General features: G+C 33.8%; 3 protein-coding genes and 1 long non-coding RNA gene across 4 annotated transcripts; 2 read left to right on the top strand and 2 right to left on the bottom strand.

Moving 5' to 3' along the window:
- Nucleotides 1–4,583: 4,583 nt before the first annotated feature.
- Nucleotides 4,584–6,474, top strand: LOC123899010. The gene is made up of 2 exons (XR_006805490.1): nt 4,584–5,003; nt 5,142–6,474. It is a non-coding gene; the product is annotated as an uncharacterized LOC123899010 (long non-coding RNA).
- A 4,608-nt stretch (nt 6,475–11,082) lies between these two features.
- On the bottom strand, nt 11,083–14,393 carry LOC123899008 (GTP-binding nuclear protein Ran/TC4). Its single transcript, XM_045950064.1, has 8 exons — nt 14,297–14,393; nt 14,140–14,209; nt 14,000–14,056; nt 13,781–13,898; nt 12,460–12,549; nt 12,171–12,350; nt 12,009–12,086; nt 11,083–11,316 (listed from the first exon to the last, which is right to left on the bottom strand). Exons 1-8 carry the CDS (start codon nt 14,297–14,299, stop codon nt 11,247–11,249), a joined length of 666 nt encoding a protein of 221 aa, XP_045806020.1. The 5' UTR covers nt 14,300–14,393; the 3' UTR covers nt 11,083–11,246.
- Nucleotides 14,394–14,898: 505 nt separating this feature from the next.
- LOC123894612 (potassium channel AKT1-like) lies at nt 14,899–19,850 on the top strand. Its single transcript, XM_045944659.1, has 12 exons — nt 14,899–15,143; nt 15,341–15,706; nt 15,785–15,842; nt 15,945–16,262; nt 16,543–16,788; nt 17,007–17,105; nt 17,715–17,747; nt 17,825–18,010; nt 18,333–18,527; nt 18,649–18,724; nt 18,870–19,478; nt 19,582–19,850. Exons 1-12 carry the CDS (start codon nt 14,899–14,901, stop codon nt 19,848–19,850), a joined length of 2,700 nt encoding a protein of 899 aa, XP_045800615.1.
- Nucleotides 19,851–22,907: 3,057 nt separating this feature from the next.
- LOC123895720 (probable boron transporter 7) lies at nt 22,908–27,318 on the bottom strand. The gene is made up of 12 exons (XM_045946207.1): nt 26,939–27,318; nt 26,540–26,815; nt 26,301–26,439; nt 26,050–26,215; nt 25,766–25,932; nt 25,313–25,486; nt 25,120–25,215; nt 24,905–25,021; nt 24,485–24,792; nt 24,137–24,401; nt 23,810–23,980; nt 22,908–23,541 (listed from the first exon to the last, which is right to left on the bottom strand). Exons 1-11 carry the CDS (start codon nt 27,031–27,033, stop codon nt 23,810–23,812), a joined length of 1,974 nt encoding a protein of 657 aa, XP_045802163.1. The 5' UTR covers nt 27,034–27,318; the 3' UTR covers nt 22,908–23,541.
- Between the last annotated feature and the right edge of the window lie 413 nt (nt 27,319–27,731).

The following is a 27,731-nucleotide window of genomic DNA, read 5'->3' as shown; positions in this document are numbered from 1 at the left end:
CTTTTCTAAGTCAATTATTGAATTCAGGACATTTACTTAAGCTATAAGGAACTTATATCCTCTCGCCAAGCTCATCTCTATAAGGTAGATCCTCACCCACCACCTTGCAAAGAAGCCACACTGATATGAACTCCATCAAAGTTATCATATCACGTCCAAGGGTCCATCCAAATTCAGAAGGTCTCGTGCAATATTATGCAAGAGGGTCAGTAAAGAGGGTAAGAGTAATAAGAAGATTAGAAGAAACATTTGTGTCACTTTTTCTACATGATCTACCCTTTGAAGAGACACTTGGTTAATAATAATACATACGATGTATACACCAAATTTTGTAGCATTTCACCAAGGTATTATTTTTGTATGACATTTCAATAACCAAATTTTGTAGCATTATTTCACCGAGGTTTTATTTTTTTACACAATTTCCATGGTGTATGATCTACAAACCGCCTACAAATATCAAGCAACATAATGCATCCCAAACATAGGAAGACCTGGGCAAGCATCATCAATAGTGATTATCAGAATTCATATGACACATCTTAATTGCAGTCGGGGTGTGCAAATATGTGTTATTTTAACACAAAGCAATAATATTAGTAAAATTAAGCCAAGACAAAAAAGCTCACGGCCTAAGCCACTAGGTTTGGTCTAGTGGTGAGAGATTTGAGTAGTATGTTATAGGTACTAGGTTCGATCCACAACTCATTGTAAAAAAAAAAACCTCACAACCTGAGGAGAAACCAACACTCTTTATTGATTGGCGAATACAAGAGAAGCCAACACATCTTTGGCGAAATGTTTATTCTTATGAGAATTACATTCAACCTTCAAAACCTAAGACAAAATCCTCTCAATTAAAAACTTTTTGATGAGTAATAAATGAGTTATCTCCTAAGTCCTAATTGGATTGTTTGAACATCATAGAGACGTCAACCGAGGGATTTTTTCATCGTTTTAAAAAGAAAAATAGTTACATATAAACTGTAAGTGGAAAATCCTTAATTCGAGCTCTGACCCTACATATAAAATATAATATTATTACCAATTAAACTATTAATTCAATTTTTATTAAAATAAAGTAAGGCGTTACAGGAAAACATCTTAATCTCAAGATGATTAAATTCATAACACCAAGTCCATAACCAAAAATGTCAATGGTACAACATCAAACACACAATATAGCATACACAACACAAACTCAAGAAAAAGGTCATATGGAAGGGTCCTACACAAATGCATCATCATGAAAGGGGTTGGTTGGCAGCTTCAAGAAGCTCATTCTCATGCCCGCAAAAGCACCAAAACATAAGAAATTCAAAAGAAACACTTTCAATTCAATGAGAAGTGTACAACTGGGAGCAATCTCAAGAATGTCATAGTCTTTAAGTATATTATTGTATGTTCCTGATTGAGGGAACAAATAGAGGAAGAAAGGAAGAAATGTTGCTAAAATCTCGTTTTAAAATGTAAATTCTATCGATTTTACGTTTTTATGTATGACCTGCGTGTTAAATCAAAGTTAAACTCGTTTTGAGTAAAATCACAAGTCAAAACGAGTTTACAATTTCACTCTGTATAAAATCGGTAAAATCATTTAAACTCACACGTTTTCACCTACAATAAAATTATTTAAATTCGCATGTTTTTACCTACTTGAATGATTCAAAATCTCAAAAGACTTTAATTTTTATAATAATAATATATTTCATCTGTTTTTTTCGTTCAATGAATAACCATTAATGTATATGGTCTATATTATACATCAATTATTCTAAAAGTGAATTTTCACTTATAGCAGGGAATGGAGGGAGTACGTTAGAAAAATAAGAATTTTTAGTACTTGTGTGTTTCCAACAAATATGTCTTATTTTTATGTATGTGCCAAAATAAGAAATTGAACAAAATACAAAAGAATATATGAAAACATGTGACACACGAAACATAAGTAATTATATTTTGATAAAATAATAGAATATTACAAAATTTTGTGCAATCTAAATATAATAAAGGCTTAAATGCAGTTTTGGCCCCTCAAGTTTCACAATTGCTTGATTTTGGCCCCCCACATTTCAATTGCTTGATTTTAACCCTCTAAGTTTCACAATTGCTTGATTTTAGCCCTCCAAGTTTCAATTGCTCGATTTTGGCCCTCCAAGTTTACCCCCTTTTGCATTTGCTAGCCCCCCGTTGACTTTTTTGACTATAAATTGCTTATGTGACATTTTAAAAAAAATTAAAAATATGTTTAAATTAAAAAATAATAATATTTGCTTTTATAAAAATGTATTAAAAATTGTTTTTTTAATAAAAAGTTTAATAATTATTTTTTATTTAAAAAAAAGTTTACAAAGTTTTTAAAAAATAATTCATAAAATGTTTTTTTTACTTTTTTATATAACAAAATTATTTTACAAACTACATATAATAAAATAAAAATTATAATTTAGTTTGTAAAAAACAATTTGTAATTTATTTATTTATTTTTAAATACTTATTTAATTTTAAAATGCCACATAACCAATTTTTAATCAAAATATTCAACGGGGGGCTAGAAAATGCAAAAGGGGGTAAACTTGGGGGGCTAAAATCGAGCAATTGAAACTTGGAGGGCTAAAATCAAGCAATTGTGAAACTTAGGGGGTTAAAATCAAGCAATTAAAATGTGGGGGACCAAAATCAAGCAATTGTAAAACATGGGGGGCCAAAACTGCATTTAAGCCTATAATAAATAATAGATACATAAATATAACAGGAGTTTCGTAAAATAAAATAACGGAGGTTAAAATTTAAAATACAATCACTTTATATTTCTATCATATATAATAGTCATTCTTACAGGGTCCGGTTAAGGTGCATAAGCCCAAGCTTATGCACCATGCATAATTGCTATGCGCACCCCCCATATTGCTACGCGCGCCCCCCAACTGCTACGCGCCCCCCCATTTTCTAGCCCCAATTTCTAGCGCGCCCCCCATATTGCTACGCGCGCCCCCAATTGCTACGCCCCCCCCCCCCATTTTCTAGCCCCCCAATTTCTAGCGCACCCCCCTAGGTTTTTTTTTTTTTTTTAGATTTCTAGCGCACCCCTCAGATTTTTTTTATCACGCTTTTAATTTTGATTGATTGAATTTTATTTTATTGATTAGGGATAAATTTCAGAGTATTATGTATGGTTAATTATTTTAGTAGTTAGTTTTAAACTAAAATCATGCCAAACCATCATCGCTGTAACCGCTGCAAGCTCTTCAATCTTCTTCGCTCTCGCTATCTTCGTTTTCCAATCGGAATCTTACAAATCGATTCTCTTGAATCGAACGAAAACGAGAACGAATTGCAATTTCTGAGATGAATCGGAATCGGAATCGGAGTTTTGCAATTTCTGAGATGAATTGGAATCGGAGTTCGTGAGAGAAGGTGTGAGTTCGTGAGAGATGGTGAAGAAGATGAACAGTGATCGCGGATGAACAGTGATCACGTTTTCACTGTTTCGCGTAAGAGAAGATGAACAGTGAATTTTTGTTACAATTATTCTGGAAACCATTGTGCTGGTTAAATGGTTTCAGAGAGTTAAAAAGTGAAACCATTTGTATTATAAAATGGTTTTATGTGTTTATTGAAATCAATATTGTGTTTTTATGGTTTTAAAAATCCTGGAAACCATTATGCTGGTTAAATGGTTTCAGAGAGTTAAAAAGTGAAACCATTTGTATTATAAATTGGTTTTATGTGTTTATTGAAATCAATATTGTGTTTTTATGGTTTTAAAAATCCTGGAAACCATTATGCTGGTTAAATGGTTTCAGAGAGTTAAAAAGTGAAACCATTTGTATTATAAAATGGTTTTATGTGTTTATTGAAATCAATATTGTGTTTTTATGGTTTTAAAAATCCTGGAAACCATTATGCTGGTTAAATGGTTTCAGAGAGTTAAAAAGTGAAACCATTTGTATTATAAAATGGTTTTATGTGTTTATTGAAATCAATATTGTGTTTTTAATATTGAATTTATTGTATTATTGAAATAATATTCCTTCATTATTATTACTATTACTGAACAAAATTAACATCTCAAGATTCTCGGCAAAAGTTAATATGCATAAGGGGATGTTTATGCATGGTGCATAAGCCCAGAATTACTCGCGCGCCCCCCAGAAATTTCTCGCGCGCGCCCCCCAGCCCCCCCAAAGGCTCGCTATCCCCACCCCCTTTCTGCTGATGCACACGTTTTGTTTTTATTTTTAGCCTACTAGGCCTGAAAGCCCATATTGCTACGCGCGCCCCCCAATTGCTACGCGCCCCCCCCATTTTCTAGCCCCCCAATTTCTAGCGCACCCCCCAGGTTTTTTTTTTTTTTAGATTTCTAGGCTTTTTTTTTTGTCTCAGAATCGAATTTGAACGGCAATGAAAAACGTATGAATTAGAATCGAATTGGGTAGCTTGGTTTTTCTTTTTGTGATGAGGTTTTTTTTAGTGATAAAATATTTGTGTTTTTGCTGAATGGAGACAAAGTAGAGTGATTAATTTTTTTTTTTTTTTTATAATTGTTGAGTGATTATTGGTTAGAGAATCTTGGCAAAAGTTAATATCCATAAGGGTATTTTTATGCACAGTGCATAAGGTGATGACAGCCATCCGATCATGATTATAGTGATGACACGTGTATTGATCTGAAGGTCTCACCTCTGACCCTGAGTCACACAGGATCACAGTCTCAAGCTCTCTCAAGGTCTCAACATCGCGATTCTCTCTGAATCTCGCCGTCGTCTTCTCCCTTCGTAATCGGTGGTGTACGGTGGATTCTCGACGGTGGTCCTCGCTTTTCTTTCTTGTTCTGTTCTTCTTTTTAGTTATGAGTAGTTTGATAAAAAGGGTGGCGGCGATGGTTGTAATATGAGGAAGATGAAGTACTCGTAGGTGTATCAAGATCAAGATCAATTTCCGTTCAATTCCTCTCATTCTCTTCAATTTCATATACATGTTGTATCAGGATCAAGATCTAGGTAATTCAATTAGTTTTCGTTTTTCCCCAAATTTAGATCAAATTCATGTTCTTGAATAAATTCTAATTACTAATTCACATGCGATTTCGTTTGAATTTGGATTTGATTTTGAATTTGGTTTAATTTGAGTTTGACTAGGTTTTGGAGTTGGCTGGAAATGCTGCAAGGGACAACAAGAAAAGTAGAACTTTGCTAAGTCATATTATTCAATTGGCTGTTAGGAATGATGAATAATTGAGCAAGCTTCTTGGTGATGTTACCATTGCTAATGGTGGTGTTATGCCTAATATTCATAACTTGTTGCTTCCAAAGAATACTGGTCCTTCCTCTAAAGCTGCTGCTGAGGATGAATAAACGAATGAATGAATTGTTACTTGAAACTTGATTTTGCAGATGGGGTTAACAAATTTATTTTCAATTTTTTGTATATGGGTTTAGTTTTAGAGGTTCATGACTTTGATCTTTAGCTATGTTAGTGGTTCTGTTAGTTACAGTATCCGCTCATCTCTCGAATGATCAAACGCTTGGTATTTTCAGAATCTCATCACATCCACCACTTTAAGCTCTGCAAATCTCTTGGTAAATTAATTCTTAGTTGTATGTGTTGGAAATTGATTTGTTGTATTATCTGGTCTACACACTGTATGGCTGAAAAAGTGTATATGGTGCATCCGAGATGACGGCGGACTGTTTAGGCGTGCAGGAACATATTGGATAAGTAGTGCTTACTCAATTCTTGAAGCAGAGGCCCTAGTTCTTTTAGAGGCCCTAGTTTTTTTACTGTAATAACAGCAAAACAGTGTGGCAAGCTGCTGGACTCGATGTGATGATTTCGGCGCGGTTTCAACACTACAATGCGCCAAAAGATGTTATTATGAATATTTGTCATTATGAGGGCAAACATATACAGCTGGGAAATTCGCTATGCTAGTGTGGGTCTTGTGGAATAATAGAAACAATTGGGTTTGGAATAATGTGAAAGATTCGGGGCAACAACTATGCGGTAAAGCGATGCATTTGTGGAATGAATGGGACGCGGTTCAGCAAATTCGCGACAGGAACAACAGCAGACCGCAAGTACATTAGCATAATACACAGTGGAAACAACCAAAATTTGGATGGCTCAAGTGCAATGTTGATGAAAACATGTTAATAAGAAATACTGGTGCTATCAAGTTATGGTTTAAGCTCATCATTGGTTCAAATTATGAATGTCACAAGAGTTTCTGTTTATCCATTATGTGTATTATGCTGTCAAAGTATTCCCAAAGGGCAGCTACTCATATGCCTTGCAATCCTTGGGAGAAGTTTGGTGTCTCATTGCTGTTTTTACCTTGTTTAATTGTTTTGGATTGGATGCATGAAGTGATTATGTTATATAACAACCATTTAGTATAAATTTTGTTGTTGAGCGTCAAAATGTTTGAAAGAGATAGTCTCATTTATTGAATTGCAAAATACTAACAAAGAATTTAAACATTCCTCACAATCCAACTGGCAAAGTTTTCACAAAAGATGATCTTGAGACTATTGCCGGAGCATGCTGCAGCCGAAATTGCCTTGCTATAACAGATGAAGTATGACACTCAATTACTTTCTACTCATAGAACTTCAATTGCAAGATTTAAACAACATATTCATGGAATGAATGAAAACAGATACTCATGTTCCATTTGAATCTTCTCCTGCTACTTCAATTGATTTTAGGGTGCCGCAATTTTTGCATAAATCAGTTTTCTAGTTGCACATTTTAATTAGTTAATGACAGTAATTCTTTTATAAAAAAATTGGTTTTAGTAGATAAATAGAAATTGATGGTTCTTATTTGCTTTTAATTTGGATTATCATACTTCTCCACATGAATTCACAGTTGGGGATACCTCACTCTCTTCGGTTTTATATCGTCTTAAAAATTTAAATTTATTTCACAATTTTTATTAAGGGTTAAATATGTTTTTGGAGAACAACTCTTTGAAACCATTCCACAGTAAAAATGGTTTCATACCGTTATACACTGAAACCATTAGTCTAGTTAAATGGTTTCATGGCGTTATACACCGAAACCATTATTATAGTTAAATGGTTTTATATGAGCATTAGTGTCAAGATGTTATACACTGAAACCATTAGTCTTGTTAATTGGTTTCAAGATGTTATACACTGAAACCATTTGTCTAGTTAAATGGTTTGATACTGTTATACACTGAAACCATTATTATAGTTAAATGGTTTTATATGAGCATTAGTGTCAAAATGTTATACATTGAAACCACTAGTCCTTTTAATTGGTTTCAAGATGTTATACACTGAAACCATTTGTCTAGTTAAATGGTTTCATACTGTTATACACTGAAACCATTATTCTAGTTAAATGGTTTCATAGCGTTATACACTGAAACCATTAGTCTTGTTATTTGGTTTCAAGATGTTATACACTGAAACCATTAGTCTAGTTAAATGGTTTCATAGCGTTATACACTGAAACCATTATTTTAGTTAAATGGTTTCATATGGGCATTAGTGCCAAGATGTTATACATTGAAACCATTGTTATTAAGTAAAACATCATATAACCATTTTACAAAATCGAATAACGATCAAAACAGTATAAAGAACATCGATTTTCGTTGAGAAATGAGAGAGAACGAACCGGGTTAGGTCGCTGGTCGCGCGACCCGTTTTGAAAAAACGGGTGAGGAAGATGAACAGTGTCTTCCAGCTACGCCCAGTCGCAGCTTCGGCGCGTGTGGCATCAGGGAGGCTCCAATTTTTTCACGTTGTTATATAAAAAGTAGAGAATAATTTTCTGGGAATTTTGAGACCCGTTAGGTATTTTTATGAGACTTTGAACTATTTTTAGTTAATTAAATGAGGTAAATATGCTTTTATAAATATCAAGTTTTAATAAAACATTTCCAGAATTTTATTTAGGGTATTTTGAATTATTTGGAACGGTTGGAGATACCTCACTCTCTTCGATTTTATATCCTCTTAGGAATATGTACTTTTGTTGTTAAATTAAATCAAGTTAATTAGCTTGGGGTATGGATAAGAGGAGTAGTAGGCTTTTGTTTAAGAGGAGTGAATGACTAATTGAGTTTCAGAGAGTTAATCTATGAAACCATTTTGTTGGTAGATTGGTTTCAGAAAGTCGATGTTTAATTGTTGCTTCAAAAACCATTTTGCTGGTAGAATGGTTTCAGAGACTTGCACTCTGAAACCATTTAAAATGGTTTCAATGAGTTGATTCTTAATTGTTGTTTCCTAAACGATTTAGCTGGTAGAATGGTTTCAGAGAGTTGTACTCTGAAACCATTTTGCTGGTAGAATGGTTTCAGAGAGTTGATGTTTAATTGTTGCTTCAAAAACCATTTTACTGGTAGAATGGTTTCAGAGAGTTGTACTCTGAAACTATTTTACTGGTAGAATGGTTTCGGTGAGTTGATTATTAATTGTTACTTCCTAAACCATTTAGCTGGTAGAATGGTTTCAGAGAGTTGTACTCTGAAACCATTTTACTGGTAGAATGATTTCAGTGAGTTGATTATTAATTGTTGCTTCCTAAACCATTTAGCTGGTAGAATGGTTTCAGAGAGTTGTACTCTGAAACCATTGAGTTGATGTTTAATTGTTGCTGCTGGTAGTTGTTTCAGAGGTAATTAATTAATTAGTTAACAATATTAATCAAGATTATTATTATTCTTATCATTTCATTTCTAAAAATGGCAACCATTTTTGTGATGATGTTTGCATACTTTTTTTCTCATTGCATTTCAATATAACTTAGTCACGTGTTACTCTGTTTAAATTACCGTTAATCTGGTTTTTTATTTTAGCTTTGTTGGATAGAAACTCAGTGTGTTCAAATATTTTATCGAAGATTCAAAATACTCTTAATTAGTTTTCAATTATAAGCCAGTTTTGTAAGGTTAGGTATAACTCTCAATTCTAAGAGGTATCAGAGTCTGCTTTACAATATAGTAAAACTTACGAAGAGTTTACAATTACATATTTTTTGTAACAACTAAGTTAACCATAAATACGTATGAAAGTATGAAGTGTAAGGTTAGAAAAAAATGAAAAAATGAAGTGTAAAGTTAGAAAAAAAAGTTAAATTATTAACAAAATTCATATTAGCACCAACTCTTCATGTTTGTTTACTAAGCAATTATGTTGGCTTGTGGGGTGTATGACGAAATGGGATGGGGTGTACGAAGAAATTATGTTGGGTTTGGGAGGTGTAGGACGAAATGGGATGGGTGTACGAAGCAATTATGTTGGGTTTGGGGGGGGTGTAGGACGAAATGAGTGGAGGTGTATAAAGCAATTATATTAGGTTTGAGGAGGGGTGCAGGACGAAATGAGTGGAGGTGTATAAAGCAATTATATTGGGTTTGAGGAGGGGTGCAGGACGAAATGTGGTAGGGTGTACGTAGCATGGGGGATGCACGAAGGGGGGTGCGTGATTTTTGGGCTGCTCTTTTTAGTGGGCTGGGCTGGGCTGGCTTATGCACCATGCATATTAACCACACCCATTCTTACATGACATGCATGATTTAAAGTCATATTTAATACTACATTCGTCCCTAATTATAAGACATTGTTTGATCACTGCAGGTATGCCAATTCACAATTTTGATCACTAATATCTTTAATTGTCCATTAGTAAAAATTATAAAAATTTAATATTTTGAAAATACTCATCAAAATATATTGAACAAGATCTTATATGCTAATATTTACATTTATATATTATTAAAAAAATACGATCAAAACAAGGCAAATGAATAATATATTTTTGTCAAACAAAGTCTTATAATTAGGGACGGAGGTAGTACATGAAAAAAAAATGAAAGAGATATTGATGCGTACATAGTTGTTAGTGCTATTTATTGAGAAAATCAGGATTTTTCTACACGTATATTTTCAACCAACACCAACAATATTTAATATTGAAATACATGACTATATTCATAATTAATTCATGAAAATAAGAGAAAATCAATTGAATGTGAATTATCTAATATTCAAAATTAATTTTTTTTTAATTGAAAATAAATAATATATTAATTTTTTATATTTTCTTTAATTAATATTCACCACACTTAAATTTTTAGACTAAAAATAAAATTCTTAATATCAGAGATATATATGACGTACGAGTCGAGTTTACGTTTCAATTCCACCTAGACAAAATGAGTTGACGTAAAAACTCGATTCTGACAACCTTGAAAGGAAGTGACGGGAAGATATGACAGGGATAATGAACGCAAAATTATTTTTCATGATGTTTGTATTTTCTTTTATAAATATTTTTCATGGTGACAGCTTGAAAAGATTGTTTGAACTTAGGAACACCTTAAACCAATGATATAGCTAATGGTATGCCTTCTTAAGCTGTTTACAAACTTCTTTTCATAAATTCCTCAAAATATCTTACAGAGGAAATGCAACATTAATCCCATTAGCTCTTTGAGCATAGAATAACCCATAAATAAAAATGTATACTGCCCAAATACCCATGATGGTTGTGACAACTTAACTATAGATAATTTTAAACTACTAAACCACAACTTTGCAATGTTAGTATGTTACAATCTACATATTTTATCATGCCAAAGATGAACAGTAGTTTGGATAAACAATAATTTATCATATTTTAAAAGAAATAGTGTAAAATTGATCAACGATTGAAAAATGAAAATTAAGAGAAATAAAGAGACAAAAAATTGAGAAAATCCATTCTCCTTACGGACTTGCCAAAATATCAAGGGATAGAGCTGCTCTATGGCATGTTGAGTTGCTCTATAATTGAGATGAACAATTTTTTGCAAATAATCGAAAAAGTGGAAACATTAGTTCATTTTGTCTAACTTTCAAGTTGATTTTTTATTATTTTTTTAAAAAAAACTGGTAATCTTGGTTTCTGAAATTTCCTATTGCATTTACTGCTTTAACTAACAACACTTTTTTAATCACCAAATTAGGCAGACAAAAGTGAATGACATATTATCAAATGCAAAATAAGTAATATGAAACAGGACTATGATAGTAGATTTAATTCCTGCGGGAATTCAGATACTCAAATTCAGGATATATAAGAATTTCAATTCAAGTAAAACATTTCATACTGGTTGAACTCAGATCCTCAAATTCACATCCAAAAATCCAAAAATATGAAATACAACTGCTGAAAAACACGCAATAAGCAAACACCCTAGATGGTCGCCAAACACACAAGTTCTACTCAAATGCATCATCATCGTCATCAGGAAGTGGCTGATTAGCAGCTTGTTCAAGCTCATTCTCATGTCTGCAAAAGAACCAACACAAGAGAAATTCAGGATAAATGAACGTGAAGAGTATTACAGATTACTGCAAAAAAAATAAAAATCTAATGGAAATTATGGTCTTATAGTATATACTATTCCATATTCCTAAGTGATGCAGATAAAGGGAAAGGGAAATGATAGTGAAGAGAAGGGAAAGTGATGATGCGCATGAAATAATAATTTCCAAATGTTTGAATATATTTTATAAACACAATCACATACACAAGTATAGTGGCAGCATGAAGAGCTTATTTGAACTAAAAAAACAAAATCAATGATGTATAGCTAAATGACATGCCATCCATGAAGTTAATTTCACCATATTTTCATAAACTCCTAAAAACAGCATATAGAAACAATTTATACAGAGCATGTGCAGCATTTAAACCCATAAGCTCTTTGACCATAAAAACAGTTTATACATTAGTTCTTGTATGATAAATAGTTGTTTAATGAAGACCAATAAAACTACATATTGATACTGCTCTCATATCCATGATGACTGTGACAACTTAATTTTAGAAAACCATTTTAAACTACAAAACTTAATTTTAGAAAAACATTTTAAACTGCAAAACCACAACTCGGCAACATTACAATCTACATATTTTATCATGACAATGATGACGGTCATAGGATAAACAATTAAATAAGTTGACACCAGATAGCTTACAGTTGTTGTGCCGCTAAATCAATTTGGACTTCTGGTGGAGCCAATGCAGGAGATTCAACAAAGTGCAGATTGGGATCGCTGCAAATTGACAAAAGTTAAAAATAATTAATAAACTTCAATGTATTCTTCTTGTCTGTGTAGAAACTAGAAGTAGACACATACCCTGCAAGTTTCCTGGCAAGGTACAGGAAAGGCTTCTCAAAGTTATAGTTGCTCTTAGCTGATATCTCGTAGTACTGCAAATTCTTCTTCCTGTGGAAAGTAACCTGCTTTGCCTTCACTTGCCTGTTCTTTACATCAACCTTGTTACCGCAGAGAACAATTGGGATGTTTTCACAGACCCTGAAAGTCAGTTGCAAGAGTAAGTGTCCATAAAACAATATAAGGAACATGGTACTGAATAACTACAAACAAAGTGTTAAAAAAGGTTTCAAAGTCTTCATTTACTAACCGACAAAGATCACGGTGCCAAGTAGGAACATTTTTGTATGTCAGTCGAGCAGTAACATCAAACATTATAATAGCACATTGGCCGTGGATGCTGCAATATAAATATGACAGGTTAAAAGCAATACATAGCAAGTATAACATAAACTAGAGTAAGGTTATTTTTATCACAGCATAAAAAAAAACTAGCAAAATGCTAGAGTTCCTACATCTAGAGAAAAGACAGCCCCGCAGGTATAAAGACTAAAGAAGATAGTAATTGACATTCAATACCTACAATACTGATAAACTAAGAGGTATCATAACCAACAAACAAGCTACACATAACCAACAAACAGCTACACAGCCTACACTTATTAACATGCAACAAAGTTATTGTAGATAAACAGAGCAAAGTCATTTGTTGTCAACACAACATGACAAAGGAAGTGTTTGGAGTGCAAGTCATCCTATAATATAGGCATAAAAAACAGGTACAGATGACTGATGAACAATTTAATTCATAGTTGAAATGAAATTTCACAACATGCAAACAGAAGACTACTCAAAAACTTTAAATTTGATTTAAGAGTCAAATAAACCATACATGATATTTGATTAAACAGGTTACCAACCAAGAAACAGCTACACAGCCTATGCTTATTGACATGCAACACGTTCTACATTTAACACCCACATGCATTGCAGATGCTCAGTACAAATTCATATTATTGTCAGAGCAGTAATATGATAAATAAACTCGGACTCGTGTATATGATGAATAAACTCAGTCTTGTGTATATGATGAATAAACTCAGTCTCGTGTGGAAGTCATCCTATAAGAAAACAGGCATGGATGACTGATGACCAACATAGTTCATAGTTGACGTGAAAGCGCAAGACTACTCAAATACTTCAAATTTGATTTAGGTGTTAAATAAACCACACAAGCTAAATAACTCGTTACATTCTTTATCTTTCATTCCTTTCTTTAACACTGGAATTCTCACTTACTTAAATAACTCATTCCCACAAGAATAAAAACTACAAAAAAAAAAGACGTGCAAAACTACAGTACTCTGAATTAAACCCAGGTCATCAAGGCCAATGAACAGTTTATGAGCCAAGATTACAATATGATAAAAGAACAAAAAACTCCCATTTTTCAATTCTTTACAAAATTACCAATGAACGCCGACAACCAGAGAACCCAAAACTATAGATGCGTAAACAGAAATTGCTTCTATAAACAAAATGTTGCACATAAAATTAACCTAATTACCAAATTAGTAAAAGATCACACACAAAAATTGAGAGCAAAATAAACAAATGAGAATGCTACTTACTAATATCCATCTCTGAGGCCACCAAACTTCTCTTGTCCAGCAGTATCCCAACAGTAGAACCTAATCTTTCCACAGTTTGTGAAGAAATCCAATGGATGCACTTCCACACCAATGGTTGCTGTTTAACAATCAAATCAAATCAACAGATAAATCACTTAAACGCTTATTAATTAACAAGAAGAACTTAAAACCCTAAATTAGATTAAAAATGAATCTCACGTTCATATTTCTTCTCAAACTCTCCAGTAAGATGCCTCTTGACGAATGTTGTCTTTCCTGCAAATGATCGATAAATCAGATCGTATCGAATCGGTGTTCATATGTTACAGATTTCACACAAAGGAAGAAGAAATTGAAACCTGTTCCACCATCGCCGACGATGACAAGCTTGAAGCTCGGGTAATCAACGGTTTGCTGATTTGGCAAAGCCTACACCAAAAGAAAAATCAATTTACATCGAATTCTGAAATCAAGATGAAACGTGAAGAAATTGAAGACGATGAAGAAAAAACGTACCATGGTTTCGTCGCGTTGAGTTGATGAGAGAAAGTGAAGAGTGAAAAAGAAAGAGAACGAGGGTTTATATTTCAAGGGTTTTCAAATTTGAGTGAATCCTCTTCTAGCGTCATTTTAACGCAGCTTTCTCCGCCCTTCGATTAAATAAATCACACGCGTTCAATCACTACGCCGAGTCACACGCAATAAATACCTTCTTTCGCCGATTGGTAAAAGTGTCGTTTTGCTTATACAAAAATCTTTAATTTGAAAATTAATTTCATAATATAAATAAAAGGTTTGGTAATCGTGTGATTGAGCACACAGATCACAGATGACACGTATCAATCTGTACATATTTTCTTTGATATATTTTAATTACTTAAATGATCGATAAATCATCAATACACAACCTCAAGCAACGATTAATTTTGTGGAGCTTATTGATTAATGTCAAAGAGAAGAAAAATACTACATGGCAGATTCTATTTTTGTACAGATACACGAGAGATTCAATTTTCATAGAATTAATAAAAGATGGTTAATCACATTGAGATCGATCACAGTTAGATAGGTGACATTAAGAAAGTGTAAGAAGAATTGCATTGAAACGTGCAAAAAACATGATGTCTGAAAGCAACTACAATGCCTTAGGTGATGATGACAGAATCCTTCTAAACATGATGCAAAATGATAATGAAGATAGTTTTCTCTCGGATCGGCGCAATGTTTTTGCCGTGGATCAGGACAATTGCAGCCAATTCAGCCTCACCGATTTTACCTATCCTCCCTTCCCCTACACACCAACCACCAGGAGGAGGAATAGACTCCACAGGAATGTTATCTCCCCCCATAACCCTCATTATAGGTATATGATCAATCACACTCTTTCCCTTTATTTTTTTTATATCTGCATCAAAATGTATAGACTAATTGATACTAAACATTTCGTTAATTTATCGATCACAATGTATCTTTGTGTGGAACTGTTAAGACTAATCACTACGCTACTAATTAGTTTTCTTTTTTAGGGAGATTAGTTAGTTAATTTTTTTTTGTATGCAGGTCGTGGCAGCTGCTTCTGGCGCTGTTAGTTTTCTACAGTGCATGGATGTCACCATTTGAATTTGGGTTCTTGGATGAACCTTTGTTACCTCTTTCGATTATTGATAATGCTGTGAATTTTTTATTTTGCATTGACATCGTTTTAACCTTCTTTGTTGCGTATTATGACAACTCTACATGCGTGCTTGTGGATAATCGTGGGCAAATTGCGAGGAGTTATCTGAAATCATGGTTTATGCTTGACGTCATTTCCACGATTCCTTATGAACTTGTCCATCAAATATTGCCTCATGACGTCCAAATTTATGGCTACTTCGGTATGCTTCGCCTTTGGCGTCTTCATAGAGTCAGTGCCTTGTTTGCAAGGTCAGCATGATTAATTAACTTGTTATATTTTTTGTTAACATGGAAATAACTCTTCTTCATCAATATTTCAATGTTCAGATTAGAAAAGGACAAAACTTATAACTACTTCTTGTTGCGGTGTGCAAAGCTTACGTGTGTGAGTATTCAACATTACAAATGCTAGTTAGTTTTGCATACTTAATTTCCTGGTGGGGCTGGAAGATTTTATAACAAGCATTTTCTTGTGTTTAATTTGTAGGTTACTCTATTTGACATTCATTTCGGTGCCTGTATTTTCTTCTTTCTTGGCAACCGTTTTGTCGAAGACCGAAGTACAACGTGGCTTGGGCTTATTACTGATGTGGATGACAAGAATATCATGTCTCTCTACGTAACATCAGTATACTGGGCAATAATCACACTAGCAACAGTTGGTTATGGTGATCTACATGCTGTAAATACAAGGGAGATGGTATTTGTGATTTTCTATATCCTCTTTAATGTGGCACTTACATCATACGTCATCGGAAACATGACAAATTTAGTTGTTCAATCCACAAGCAGAACTAGGAAATATGTGAGTACAATCATCTTTAAACCTTCCTAACTAACTTTATTTCATAAGTTTTCTTTTCCCAAAGTCAACTTTTTTCATTCTTACTTTAAAGTTTCAAATCTAAATACTAGCATGTAAAGTTCATATATACTTATGTCCATGTTCCTCAGCATTATTGCAAGTTTGAGAAAACAATGCACTTAATTGCGTTACTAAGTTCTATATTTGGTGTTTCATTTCTTTCAAAGAGGTACCTTAATATTTGGAGTTTTTCTTTATTCTTGGATTTGTGGCATATCAGAGGGAAACAGTGAAAGCTGCCTCAAAATTTGCTCATCGAAATCAAATACCTACCCGGTTGGAAGAACAGATGCTTGCTCAGTTGCTTATGAAGTATAGAACTGATTTAGAAGGAGTGCAACACCAAGATATTATTGATTCCCTTCCAAAAGCGATTCGATCTAGTGTCTACTACTGCTTATTCTATCCAATGATGAACAAAGTTTACTTGTTTACGGGAGTGTCAACAGACCTCATTTTTCAATTGGTAATATTTTCTCTTAGCTTATCCTATGATTTGGTTCAACAAAGCATAAGATTGTATGTGGTAATCAATAAGTTTCAAGAGAAGCCAAAAAGAAAGAAAAAAGAGAGATATTCTTTCTCCACATGTCTATTTTGTTGTAGATATGATTGTTGTCAGTTTTTTGTCTATTAGATGATGAAGATATCATTTATAATGTGCATATATATCGAAATTTGAAGGTCACGGAGGTGAAGGCGGAGTATTTTCCTCCGAAGGAAGATGTTGTTTTGGAGAATGAAGCACCAACGGACTTTTATATCTTTGTCACCGGTGGTGCAGTAAGAAACTATACCCCATTTATTTGTGAATATATGTTGTTTTATAGATCATTCATTACTACAATCTCTTGTTGATTTGTTTTCCTTTGAAAATCACTTTCAATTTAGTTAAAGTAGTTTCCATATCACTGTTGTAGACTTCACCAACATCAAACTTCAGTTCTTAATGCCTTTTCCACAAATAATTGTGGAAATAGAATTATTAAGAACATTGTGTAATGAATGACTATAAGTGTTTAAAGTAACAGTTTAATATTAGCTTATGCATTTCAATATTTCAGAAGTTCTATGTTAATTTTCTTAAGTAATGATGTCTCAAGTTAGTTTGAGTTATGTGAATGAAAAAAGCAGTTACCAAATCCCCCCGAATCGACTTCAGTTAGTCAAATCTTAATGCGACTTTTGAACTTTGAGGGAAAAAGAAAGGACTGATATCATGTTGCAAATGAAGTTAAAGATGTATGCAATTTTACAAATTTGTATTATATTGTGATTGTTTTTCTGTCTAATTCTCCTTCAACTATATATGCAATTTGTATTTCTCAAATGTCCTACACACACGCGCGCGGGAAAATTTAAACTGAACCTTAACTTTATTCTGACTAACAGGAACTTATCAAACAAGTGAATGGAGTAGAACAGGTAAGTCTAACAACTTAAACATGAAACCTGTTTTGACCAAAATGATGATTAACAAAACATGTGCCTTATAATTGCAGGTCGTTGGTAAGATAAGTGCAAGACAGTTAGTTGGCGAAGTAGGAGTTCTAGGTTACATACCGCAGCCATATTCATCTCGAACTAATCGATTGAGTCAAATTTTGCGCTTGGAGCGTACTGCATTTCTAAACCTTGTTCGTTCAAGTGTTGGAGATGGGGCAATAATCATGAATAATTTTCTCAATGTATATATTCTTTTTGTGCAATTATGATTTGTGTTTTCTTCCAAAAGTGATTTTGGTATTTGAATACATTTTAGTTTCTCACACATAATATTTTGTTCATAGAACCTCACATTTCCTTATTCTTACATTTGATGAAGACTTAAGATACTAAATCTCAACTTAGTGAGTTTTACATTTTTAGGATATATCTTCATAATTGTTTTCTTTTGGAACTGTAATTGTATCATCGTCATCATCATCATTGATAAGAAACATTATTTTTCGGATAAAAAAACTGCATACTTACTCGCGGAAGATTTTTGCGTTTTCTACTATTTTGCAGCATTTGGAAACTTCCGATATTCAAGGGATGGATGCTATTTTTGCAGAAATAATGGCCATGTTGGCTCAAGGTAAAACAGATCTGCCTATCAGCACATGCTTTGCAGTAAGCAGAAATGACAACATATTGTTACGTCGGTTGCTGAAGAAAGGTTCAGATCCAAATGAAGCAGACAGAACTGGAAGGACAGCATTGGTTTGTAGATTTTCTTTCCTTGAATGAACAAATACACAAACATACATAACTATATCTATATATTTAGTGTCATTAGACATACCACTAGACACTTACACAACGTTACATTCTAATGTTACAGCATATTGCAGCTTCTAATGGCGACGAGAATTGTGTAACTTTGCTTTTACAGTTTGGTGCTGATCCAAATAGAAAAGGTACCTTTCAGTACAGATGACTTAATACAGTTTGATAATACCTTCCAAACCATAACAGTTTAATTGTGTTTTTTTTTTATAAGCAACATACCTTTCAAACCATGTGAATAACAGCTTTATCCATTCAATGCATTTATTTGTACAGATTTGAAAGGCAGTATCCCATTATGGGAAGCAATGAGCGGGGGACATCAATTTGTCAAGAAAATTCTCATAGACAATGGAGCAAACATATTCTGTACTGATGTAACGCGTTTAGCATGTGTTGCAGCTCAGAAAAATAACACTGAATTGCTCATGGAACTCGTAGAATTTGGTGTGGATGTGACAAAATCCGATAAAAGTGGAACCACTGCCCTGCATACAGCAGTAAGTGAAGGAAATGTAGAGATTGTGAAGCTACTTGTAGACCTAGGAGCTGAAGTTGATAAGCTAGATAATTCTGGTTGGAGTCCAAGGCATTTAGCCGAACAACAAGATCACGAAGAAATTAAAAATATATTTCAGAAAATTAAAGAGAACAAACAAAAAGAATCTACTATTCCAATACCAGATAATGGTAAGCCTGATGTGCCTTACACAGGAAATTTTGATAGTGAACATGTTATACCTGATATTGTTGGATTTCAATCCCAAGAAAGCTTGCTACAACCACATATTCAAGACGAGTTGCCATGTTTAGATGATCATCAAAGACGAAGAGCCAACACCTATCATAATTCAATTTTCGGGATGATCTCTGCTGCTAATCGTAGTAAGTAGTATATCACATTCATTATTCATCTTGGGATAAAATTCTACTTTTTTTTTCTTTGGCTATCTGGTTGACCAGTTGTGTTTTGATCTTAACTATGCAGATAAAAAAGATCGTGAGGCGTACGAAAGAAACACCGATAAAGCTGCAGACATGAAAAGATTAATAGCTAGAGTGACACTTAGTTGTCCTCAAATAGGTAAACATGGTGGAAAGCTTACTTTTGTGCCTGAGTCCCTTGAAGAACTGCTAGACATTGGTGCCAAAATGTTTGATTTCTCACCCACCAAAGTTTTGACCAAAGAAGGAGCTGAAATTGATGATATAGATCTTATAAGAGATGGTGATCACCTTATTATTGCCACTGACTGAAGAGGAAAAGGGAAACAGTAATTATTCGTCAAACTTTTCTTTTTCGCGTCGCGTGTATCCATTTTTGTGCAGTGATGTCTTACATTCTCACCTCTTAACCTCTTCCCACAATCTTAGTTTCTTATTAGTTAAAAAGATACTTGTAAAATGACATAGGTAAGATTAGTGTATGTATAGAGGAAAAGTATAGAAACACAATAAGAACACAATTCTTTGCATTTTTTGTTGTATATTTTATAGGAAACACAATTTGTGTTTATTTTACTGTAATAATAAATGAATACTATGTATAGCTTGGTCCATGTATCATAATAGAAATCTTCAATTTTTCTAATTATTTTAAAATTGTTCCAACTTAAAGTTTGTTACACCATCTTTCGAGATATTGTCCGCTTTGAGTGTAATAAGTTTTTCACGACTTTGTCCTTTACAATAGGTGCCCAGTTGGATTTAAAAGTGGGAGTGTTGTTTATAAACTACTCATAATATCGCTTTCCAAATAATGTGACAATTTTTAAGTATACTAGAACAGTAGTCTCCCGATCAATGCTAATGTATGTTTGATTTCTAGAAATGACATCAATGATTCGAACGAGGATCTGATTTGAAACTAGTGTGGGTGCATTGCGGCGGATTGTGGTTGTCCTTCCCCGGAGAGAGATGGTGTCATAGACTCCAACACTCGAGTCGGTGATAGTAGTTTAGGAATCAATAGGTTAGTAAAAAATATTTACAAGAAAGAGAAGAATCCATAAAATTAGAGTGTGTTTGGATGGAGAATTTTTTGAGGTAAAGTAATGTTTTGAGGGGATTCAAATGATTTGAGGTGAATTCCATTGTTTGGATGAAAATTTGAAGAATTTTTAAAATGATGGAAATTTATGAAATATTTTGTTCAAGTTAAATTTAGAGAATTTCAAAATGATACCTAAAACCAAAGAATTTAAAATTTATTCTTCTCTACAAACTTTTAAAAATTACTAATCGATCGAAAAACCTAAAATTAGACGAAAAACTTAAAATCAACGATAAACGCTAAAATCGGCCGAAAATCCAAAAACTTGGCAGAAAAAACCTAAAATCGGCCGAAAACCCAAAAAATCGACAGAAAAACCAAAAATCGGCCAAAATCCCAAAATTGACTATAAACCCTAAAATCGGCCGAAAACTCAAAAAATCGGCCGAAAACCCAAACAAACGGCCGAAAAACTTAAAATCGACGATAAACGCTAAAATCAGCCGAAAATCCAAAAAATCGGCAGAAAAAACCTAAAATCGACTATAAACCCAAAAATCGGCCGAAAACCCAAAAAATCAGCAAAAATTCCAAAAATTTACTAGTATAAACCCTAAACTCGGCCGAAACCCAAAAAATCGGCCGAAAAACCTAAAATCGGCCAAAAATCCAAAAATCGACTATATACCCTAAAATCGGCCGAAAACCCAAAAAATCGGCAGAAAAACCTAAAATCGGCCAAAATCCCAAAAATCGACTATAAAGTCTAAAATCGACTATAAACCCAAAAAATTGGCCGAAAATCCAAAAATTGGCCATAAACCCAAAAAATCGACCGAAAACCCAAAAAACGACCGAAAAACCAAAAATATGCCGAAAAACCCACAGTCGACCCTAAACCCAAAAAACTCGGCCGAAAACCTAAAATCGGCCAAAATCCCAAAAGTCGACTATAAACCCTAAAATCGGCCGGAAAACATAAAATCGGCCGAAACACCAAAAAAATACCGAAAAAACCCAAAGTCATTTTTTGGGTTTTCGGCCGATTTTAGGTTTTTCGGCCGATTTTTTGGGTTTAGGGTCGATTTTTTGGATTTTCGGCCGATTTTAGAGTTTATTGTCGATTTTAGGGTTTTTTGTTGATTTTTTGTGTTTACAGTGGATTTTAGGTTTTGAGCCGATTTTTTGGTTTGCGCCCGATTTTTGGAGTTTCAGGTCGATTTTAGGTTTTGGGCCGATTTTTTGGGTTTTCGGCCAATTTTTTGAGTTTCAGGTGGTTTTAGGGTTTGCGGTTAATTTTAGGTTTTTGGCCGCTTTTTTTGGGTTTAGGGTCAATTTATAATTAAGTGAAAAAAATTTAATTACATTACCCAAACAAAGAATTTTACAATTGATGGAATTTCACCACTTTATCCAAACAATAGAATTTAAAAATCAAGGGAATTCAATTGAATTGAATTCTCTGGTATTTAAAATCCTTTGAATTTCTATAATCTCTCATCCAAACACACTCTTAGGGAATTTGACTAATAAAAAATAGAGAAGTTTATATTATCACACGTGTCTGTCAATTTAGTGTCTTAAACTTTGTTTAGCAATCGTGTGAAAAACTAGATAACTACTTTACTCTTGTTAGGTGTATGTATAAATAGCAGGTTCTACGCTATTGTAACTGGTTTTTTTTCTCCGTAATCCCTTCATTCGCTGAACATAGGATGAGAGTAAATTTATTCACTCTTCTGCTTTCCTTGTTCATTACAATCAAGAAGTGTTATCAGTGATGGTGAAAGAGTTGATATATATATTTTATGGCAAATGCTAAATAGTGCCCCCGGGCACTCTTTAAGTCCTTAAATAGTAAGTTTTTTATAGTATTTTTATCGGAATGCGTAAAGTCAACGCATTGAAAATTGTAGTATTTAACTTTTTGAATAAAAAGTTTCTTTAAATGGAATGCTTAAAGAGTGCCCCGGGGGCACTCGTTAGCAAGACCCTTATTTTATATATTTTGAGGAAGAAAAAAAGAAGTTAACATCTATATAAGAACTTAGTAAAAAAAAAATTAACATATTTAAGTCATGTTATATCTTGATTTTTTTTATTCGAAAATATCTTGATAATTTTTTTTGAAAGAATAAAAATCTATATCCACATCGCATCTGGGATTCATTTGAATAATATTTAAGTTCCATCCTTTTTTTTTGTTTTGAAGCAAGCTAAACTCATTTCATTTCATCAATGATAATAGAAGAAATACAACTTGGAGGATGTTAAAAAGTAGTGGGACTAGACCGAAATACAAATGCTCTAGTTAGATTGTGATAATTCTCGATCTTATTTTACTTATTTTTAATACTCAAACTCTAACTTACAAAACCAATTTTTCCCTTAAATCTACATCGACAAATGACGAGGTTAGGCTTAGGTTCTATTCTTATCAATATCATCTTCTATCTTGATAGGGATTATGGTAATTGGAAACAGAAAAATTATTACAGGCTCATAATTTTTTCCTTAAAGAAATTACAGGTGTATAGATATTCATGGAAAAATCGGACATTGCATTCATAATTAATATTATTGTATTATCAAATATTTAATAGCTATTACTAAAAATTTGGCCCTCAAAATAAGAGAATTGGGCCCCAAATTTTTGAGGCCCAGCACCATAGAGCTGGTTGTACATGCTCTGGGCCGGCCCCACTCATACTATTTTTTTCCACCCCAACCTGACTATTTTTTTTTGTTGTTAACTTTGTAGACAACTAAGATGTAATTGACCATTCTTCTCTTTCACCAATTGAATCCTTTCTTGTTCCAAAGAAGATCATCTTCAAGCTTAACTCGTCACAAAAGAATCATGAGAGCAATCCTCTTCAGAGGATCATACTATTAAATCAAATCAAACCCTTTTTGCATCCTAAAAAATTGTAATTTTCGGTCTTCAGGTCAAACCTGTCCAAGTTCAAAAGACAAGCATAATAAATATAAATTGTGTATTCTAAAGGGTTAAATATGTTTTTAGTCTCTACAAGATCATTTTTTTTTAAAACAAAAAATGGATATTTTTAGTCCCTCGAATTAGTCCCTATAAAACACTAAAAGTGAATAATGTTTTTTAGGGACTAAACTTAAAAGCTCGTGATTTTGTAGGGACTAAAAACATATTTAACTCTATTGTAAATTGAAATGAATCTAAAAACTTATTCAACAAGTAACTTACTTAAATGCGTAAGCTGTTAATGTGTAAGCTGTTACTTCGGTTTTGAGGATTCTTGATGGTTAGAGTTCTAAGTTTCAACTCTCCTCTGCTGGTTGTCATCTCATCCAATAACTCTGCATCATAGTAATCATCTGAGCTTCCATCGGTATCACCATCAGATGGCTGGTTACCCTGATCAAGCATATTCGGATCATAAGTTGGAAAGCTTGGAATATACTACTACTTAACAAAAAGTACAAAGAAAGAATAAATGCTTAAATATATATTTGGTCTCTTTTCTCTGCAATACACTCGTAACAAGATATGAATAGTCATAATAATCCATACCCCTAGAAGATGTGGAGCACCGACAATTTCCTCGTACTCAGAAGCATCTAGTTCCTGAAGATGGTCATAATCGAATAGCTTTGGTAGCACGTGCTCTCTTAGAACTATGAGAAAGAAGAATGGTAGCGGAAACAATATTCCACCAACAGGTATCCATGTGACCCCGAAACAGAACAGAAAATATGCCAACTGTATGGCTGTAAATCCAGCGATGGTCTTGAATGGTACTGACTCCACGAATGAGGCATGTGAACCTTGCAAAATTCTACACAAGACAATAACAACAATTAATAGTGAACTAGCTTCTACATTGAAAAAACAAGTTTATGCACAAGGTTGTGTAATTACTTGTAACGGCGGCTTGGGGCAATGAAGAGGAGCAATATCCTTTCCCAGAACTGGTTCCCTGGAAGACTATCAATTGCCATGTATGCAAAATATCCCCATAAAAGTGAAGTTGGAATCTTTTTTATAACGGAGATGCCTACTATTGATACACCAACCAGGAGGGACTGCAATAAGTTGGACAGTCTTTGTTCATTAACCCGGACTGGTAAAGAAGCCTCTACGTATTTCTCAGGATCAAAATGTTCCATTGCACGAGCCTTGGTATTAGATCTCATTACAACTTCTCTCAAATTCTCTAATTCTTTATCCTGTTACAATTTTAAAAACCAACACTAGATGTATTAGCATCACTCTTGAACATGTCTCATGTCTGCATGCACAAAAACACAAAAACAAAGCTATCAGCCCAACAATACATACAGTAGGGGCTGCATTCATTTCAAGGAACACAGCTTGCATTTTTCCGTATAATTCAGAGCTGGTACCCTGTTGTTGAATGCATTCTGTGGCGCTTTGCACAACCCTCTTTCGGATTAGCTGTAAATCAATGGGGTAACACAAGGATCTAAGTTGAGTTGAAATTTAAGAAGAAATTAATAATCAAGAGTCTTGATGGAAAATATGCTGATGCTTACCTGCTTCTTAAGAACCGCCAAACTCTTCGTATGCATGGGGGACTGTGGAAGGACTCCATTTGAAGGAGGAAGGCCAAGGAGACCACAAATCAGAGTCTAACGACTCACCATAGAGATAATTATGTCAAGCAAATTTATCAACAACATAGAATAAAATAAATCCAAATTCTAGGAAGAAAACAAAATAGCATACCATTATTCCAAGTAGGAAAATATCATAATGGTATGCAGATGGATTTTGAAGGTTGAATTCTTTCTGTTGTGCCATCTTAGAAGCCACACTATGATCGAAAAAGTATAAACCTGCTATCATCAAAGCTGGAATAATTGCCACATATATATAAACCGAGGGTACCTTCGACATATCCTGCAGTTTGCAGTAGCTGTTAGACTTATGTGGATATTAGGACTTGCCTAAATTAAATGATGACAGGTTATAGTTCACAGTGTTGAACACTGATACATGTCGAACCCCGGATACGCCTTGAATTGAAGTGTCGGCACTACAGAGGTGTAGATTACATGGACAAAATTGACAAAACTATGAAAACAATTTACATTGCGAAGCTTGCTGAGCCAACTAGGCATCAAAAGAATGCACTTTGGATGGAAAATTTTGTAATACGAGTATAATAACAAACAGTACCTTCATTACTGTCCAGTGATAAAGAGAAGCAGGTTCCCAGGGAAGTGGACAAAACAGCCTTCTAGGAACACTATCTGGAACGTAGGATGGCATTAAATAAGATACTGCAGTCCACAACACTACCATCACTGCAACACCATAATCTGCAATAAAGCCTCGTAGCTTCCCTGAATTGAAATTCAAGAATAAAGATCAATGGAGTGATAAGATAAATCAAGTGTAAACGACACAAAAACCCATCTGCTTAAGGTCTAATGCGGTATGAGATATTTGGAATCATTTACTTGTTCCATATTGCCATGATCTTGCTGTTCTGCTTTTTCGTGCAGTGACAATTAGTCCAAAAGCGAAAATGATTGCAAGTAATCCATTTGTAAACCGCCATTGGGGTTGAAGTTCCTCTGAGGAAGGTTTTTCAGCCTTGGGAGTGCCGAACTCGCCTATCAGTCCCTGAGGTTCAAACAATTTTTGTCAGTTTGATTGCCAAAATCACAGTCTATTTTGTGTTTGCTTGAAAGAGGAAACAATGAAACACCTTAATAGCCTCTTGAAAGAAAAGAACAGTGATCAGCATGCCGAATAACTCTTCTGCAATTCTTGTAAATCTAGAGATAACATCGCAAGCATTAAAAATTGCAAGCAAAATTAAAAAGAGTGCTGTCCAAACACAAACCCTGCAACACAGATATGAACATGAAACTTAGATTTACTTGTCATTCAGGAAATGTAAAAACCCCTAGAAACAGAAATTCATATAATGCTGAAAGAGCTTACCAACCAGCCCAAGCTAGAAAGAGCTTGGGACCCAAATCAGGTGTACTTTTGCAGAAACTGTAGAGATAAGTGTACATTATAACAGTTGGTTCTGCAACTCCTAAAATCAACAAAGGTTGGCCACCTATAATTGAGTGGATAATTCCACAAATGGCGGTAGATGCTAATGTTTCTACTGTGCTCAAGCTTCCATCTGTATCCCTACTAAGTTGCTCTCCAAAAGCAATAACAGGAAGAGCGGAAGCAAAGAAAATGTAGAAAGTTGGAGCCAATATGCTGTCATCATTATTAATCAATCAAAAGAAGCATATATCAATCAGAAATGTTGGCGATGAATTCAACACACAAACAAACATTATATAGTCTTAGACAGTGTGAAAATGAACATGAGTGAATTACCTAAAGCCGGAACAGAATCCGCAAACCCAATCTTGTTTATAGCATTTAGCTCTTCCTTTGACATCTTCAGTGATTCCTTCAAACGGTGCCCCCATGTTTATTTCCTTTTCCTTTTCCTCCCACAGCTGAAGGAGGAAATTGTATATTATACAGAGATTAGATATATCAGTGAACTATTCTCAGAAAATGTAATGTGTAAAGAGAGGAACACTACACTTTTATACTAATAATGAAGTGGATTTGCATGCATAGAATAGCATATACATAAGGGACAAGATTAGATTTGTTTGTACGTAGATATATCAGTGAACTATTCTCACAAGAAAGGACGAAATGAATGAAAACGCGTTGATGAAGTTTGATAGAAAAAAAGTAAAAACAAATCATAAGGGACAAGATTGACACTTTAAAACAGTTGGATGCATGTGATCTTCAAAATGCATTATTTGATTTGTGGAGTTACTGGTGTGTATACAGCCAAGAAGAAACAGTGAAACATTTAAATTGTTTTTTAGATTTCATTCATTTGGGCAGGTGATACCCACGACTAACTTATAACCAAATTTTATTTGACGTGCATATAATTGGTTTTATTGGTTGATAAATACTCCCAAATTATTAAAAGGTAAATTAGGAAGAAACAATAAAAGAATAGGTTGTATTATCAATGAATTGTTGAATTACTCGTGGAATGTTAAGATTATTCATATATATCGAGAAGCAAATCGGTGTGTGGATATTTTAGCGAATATAGGCTGTATGTCCCCCGTGGACTCTATAATTTATGATCATC

Source organism: Trifolium pratense, linkage group LG7 (genome assembly GCF_020283565.1).
Source record: "Trifolium pratense cultivar HEN17-A07 linkage group LG7, ARS_RC_1.1, whole genome shotgun sequence".
In the NCBI taxonomy this organism is placed as follows: domain Eukaryota; kingdom Viridiplantae; phylum Streptophyta; class Magnoliopsida; order Fabales; family Fabaceae; genus Trifolium; species Trifolium pratense.
Note: the sequence above shows the minus strand (reverse complement) of the source record. Positions and strands in the feature narration are given on the sequence as shown.